This window comes from Podarcis gaigeae, assembly GCF_964106915.1.
Source record: "Podarcis gaigeae genome assembly, chromosome: 1".
Classification (NCBI taxonomy): domain Eukaryota; kingdom Metazoa; phylum Chordata; class Lepidosauria; order Squamata; family Lacertidae; genus Podarcis; species Podarcis gaigeae.
Window position 1 is genome coordinate 23,272,965 of NC_139678.1, and position 3,850 is coordinate 23,276,814.

At 48.9% G+C, this 3,850-nt stretch overlaps 1 protein-coding gene across 3 annotated transcripts in view; it reads left to right on the forward strand.

Moving 5' to 3' along the window:
- Positions 1 to 84: 84 nt before the first annotated feature.
- The window catches only part of RPS6KA5 (ribosomal protein S6 kinase A5), a gene marked incomplete at its 3' end in the record, with an annotated part of 32,849 nt that continues 29,083 nt past the window's right edge, over positions 85 to 3,850 (forward strand). For 2 of the 3 annotated variants that reach the window (XM_083733340.1, XM_083733341.1), the window contains exon 1: positions 89 to 687. In XM_083733340.1, coding sequence (XP_083589466.1) covers positions 612 to 687 — 76 coding nt within the window. In that variant the 5' untranslated portion in view covers positions 89 to 611. Of the gene's footprint in view, positions 688 to 3,850 lie in introns of all 3 variants that reach the window. The other variant, XR_014562755.1, reaches the window with a different exon arrangement.

Consider the following 3,850-nt stretch of genomic DNA (forward strand, 5'->3'; position numbering starts at 1 on the left):
GAGCGATTGGCCCAAGCGCTGAACCAATGGCGGGCCGCGGCTTTTTGGCGGAGGGAGGGTGGTAACATGCAACGGGTGCCGGCCAATCGTCGGCGCCGTGTGTAGCCTGGCGGGCCAATGGGCGTCCGGCTCGCCCCTCCCACCTCCTTTCCCGATTGCTTCAGTGTGGCGGCTGCGGGGAGGGGAGTCGATAGAATCTCGTCGATAACGGAGCTTCTTCACCCTGCCGCCCCTCCCCCCACCCTCTTGGTGGTCTCTCTACTCCCGCCCGCCCCCCAGCTAGGAATGGGGGTCGGCGGGTGAGTGAGAGGAGCTCTGAAGCGCTTCCCAAGGCGCCGATGGTTAAACGGGCGCTTGTCAATGTAGGCGCCTCGTTTCGTTATTGTCTTCTAAAGCTCTCGTTGGTTTGTTTTTTTCTTCCCCTCAGAACAACAACCACAGCAGCCCTCGGAACATGGGGCACCTTCGCTGAGGGATAAAGTCTCCCTTTCGTCTTCGGGCGGCGCTGGCGCTGGCTGAGCCTCCCTGCCTCACCCTCGGCACTCCGTGGGGTGGGGGGCAGGCGTGGAGAGGGTGAAAAGTGGGGGGCGGGGGGGGGGCTCTGTGAGGAAATGGAAGGAGCCTCCGGGCGCTCCGCGGAAGAAGCGGACCCGTCTCTCTTCACCGTCAAACACGAGCTGAAGAACGGTGAGTAGTAGGTCAGCCTCTTGAAAGGAAGGTCTGGTGGGGGGGGGGAGAGGCGCGAAATGTGGGGCTGGGAAGGAAGGCAAGCGCGCGAAGATCCCCGTGAAATTCTGGGGGAGGTTAGGGGGGTATCAGGGAGTGTTTGTTTCCGTGTGCCAAAGTGAGCTGCGCGTGAGGTGGTAGGGGGGGGGAGAGAAACGGGGGAAGTGGGTCGCCGAGGCGCCTCGGGGCAGCTCTGGAGGAGGACGCTGCTCGGTGGGGCTAAGGAAGGGGCGGCGACTAAGGCCCGCAGAAGAAGGGCTCGGGGGAGAACCGGGGAGCGCGGGGAGAGGGCTTGGGGTGGGAGGTTGGGGAAGCGGGACGGGGAGAAGGACTCGGTTGCAGCGCCGGACGAGGGGGAAATGTTTGGCGGCGGGCGAGTGGCAGCTGCGGGAAAGCGGCGAGCGATGTCAGGAGAGGAGAGACCTGCCGAGGCGGGTACGTACTTTGGTGAACAAAGGTCTGGGAAAGATGCCTCCTCCTCACCTTGCTGCGAATTTTGGCAGCGGTCTTCGTAGGAAATCGCCCAGGGCATTTGCAGCCCCCCCCCCCAGATTGCCCTGATTCTTCTGTTGCTCAAAAACGCTGCACTTTATTGTTAGGCGCACGATATTTCTGGTAAAGAAACCTTGTTGTTTCTCTCACTCATTCCTCACCATGCGTTAATATTGTTACTTTGGCAATTGTTGCTGTTTTAAACCTAGGAGCCAACTTCTAGGGGCAGAGATCCCTTGGGCTCCCCCAATAAAATAGTTGAGGGGGTCCAGGCCTCTCCAAAGTTGATGAACATTTCCATTCAAATAGTGTGTGTGTGTCATGTGATCGGTTCTGCAGTGTGGGGCGCTTACCTGCCCAATATTTTATTCAAGTTGGCACCCCTGGTTTTAAATAGGTTTCTTGGTAATATAGGATGCAATCCTATGCAGGAGGGGGATGTGTGGCCCTCCAGATGTTGTCCACTGAGCTCCTGTTATACTTGGACTGTTGGTGATGCTGGTTGGGATTGGTGTGAAATAGATCCCAATGACATTTCCAAGTCCACACATTCCCCATGCCTGCTATGCATACTTACATAGAAGTAAGTCCCAGCGAATGTATGCTATTAGTGGAGTAACTGCTGAACCTCACAGTACTGAATGGGTACCTCCTCAGTTACTATGAATTGCACATATTATGGAAGATGAGGCAGTTAATGCAATGAAATCATTAAAGCCCGATAAAGCCCCTGACATAGGTGACTTGATAGCTGAATACTACAAATTGTACATGAACTTTCTAAAGAAATCACTAGCAGATAAACTGCAAAAGATAGAGAAGATGTTGAGGGATGGGGAAACTCTGTCTCAAAACTGTAATGTGGATGTTGCATCTTAATGTCCTGTGTCATCTAAGCCTAATGAAATTAAAACTGACAAATTATCAGGTCCGGATGACATGCATCTGAGAGTTATCAAAAAATCAAATGTGAAATTGAGGATCTTCTGATAGCATAATGTAACGTGTCCCTCAAATCAGCCTCTGAATCTTTGGATTGGAAAGTAAGGCAGTGTGACACCAGTTTTTTAAAAGGGTCCTGGAAATTACAAGCTTAATATCTGTCCTGGGAATACTGGCTGCCCTTTATGTTGGAGGCAGAGCAGTAATGGATAAGATCAGGTTTATAGGTAGATAGATATTGAAGAGGTGATAGAGTGCAAGAGTGCCATGTTTTTGGAACAGAATGTCAAGTTAGAAAAATGGCACGTTCTGTGATCAGAAATGGAATTGTAGAGGAATATGAGGGAATACTTTAGTGTGGGAGAGGGGGGTAAACCAGAGGAAAACAAATGCTTGGTAAGAATTAACTGAAAAGGAAATGATTTAGGCATTGGTTTCAGATCTCATCTCTACTTTGTACTCATTTAACTTCCTTAGGCAAGTAACTTGTTTTTATCTAGATAATCTTGTTTCAGACAGTGATGAGCTAAATGTTCTGAGCAGCTCCCAAGCAGAGCATGAGAAAACAGGGGTCTTCTGTTGTATATATCCAGTGACTGGTAACTGAAATGATACTGTTTCTGAATTTAGAGCAGTGATGGGGAACTTACCTCCATGCATACCTCTGCAGGCCACATTTGACAGGCGGGCAGGACCACCCAGCTGTCAAATACCTGATGTAACAATGAAGTCAGGGGACCTTTTCTGACCCCATTGCGATGCTGTTTGAAATGAAAACATAGGGGCAAAAAAGTTGTGTGGCACTTCTCAGTCATCAACAAAAAGGTGATTGTGAGTGCTGGGGAAGCACTATGCACTGCACTACCCAAACATTGACAATCAGCTGGTTGTCAGGGCTGGGGAAGCCTTGTCTGTAATTCTTCCCAAGTGCTCACAATCGATGGCGCATGGGAAGTACTACACAAGAGGCTTGCAGACCCTGCTGATCAGGTGAACAACAGTGTCTGCAAAGCCTATTTTGCCCAAGCCTTCCTTTGCTTGCCCCACACCTGAGTTCATATATGACACCAGGTGTTGAGCAGGTGAGCTTTGCTCGGCTGAAACAGCCTCTTAGGCCACATGGGTTTCCCACCGCTGACTTAGAGATTTCATTTAGTTATCACAGCTAATGAGGAGGGTTTCAAGGGTGGAATAGGTAGAAGCTGCTCTGGTTGACTAGAGCCAAAGGACGGTGTGATGGGAATGTGTGGAGGAAAAGTAAATAGGTGTTTCCTTACAAAACCTGACTTCCATGCCAATGGTTTTCTGCTACCATTTAATATTACTTATACCCATTACATTCTTAACTTACCAGTAACTGGTAGTTGAGGGAAATAAGCATGGTACAAAGTTAGTTGGATAGAGTTACTATATTTAACCAATATTTTAGTGTTTATTTATTAGGAGATTACACAGTACACAAGCTTAATACAGTACTGTCTCTTTAAATGGGTATATGCCATGTTAACTAGTTATTAGCACTTTAAATATCTACAGTACAGGGTTTAGGGAGGTGGGAAATAAAGTGATCAGACAAGCAGTTCTACCAAGTTTTGATCTTTTTCAGAGCATTTTTTAATAATAGTTGGCTCAGTATTTCTATTACGTCCTCCTTTGTGTGTGTGAACACTAACAATATAGTATGAGATCT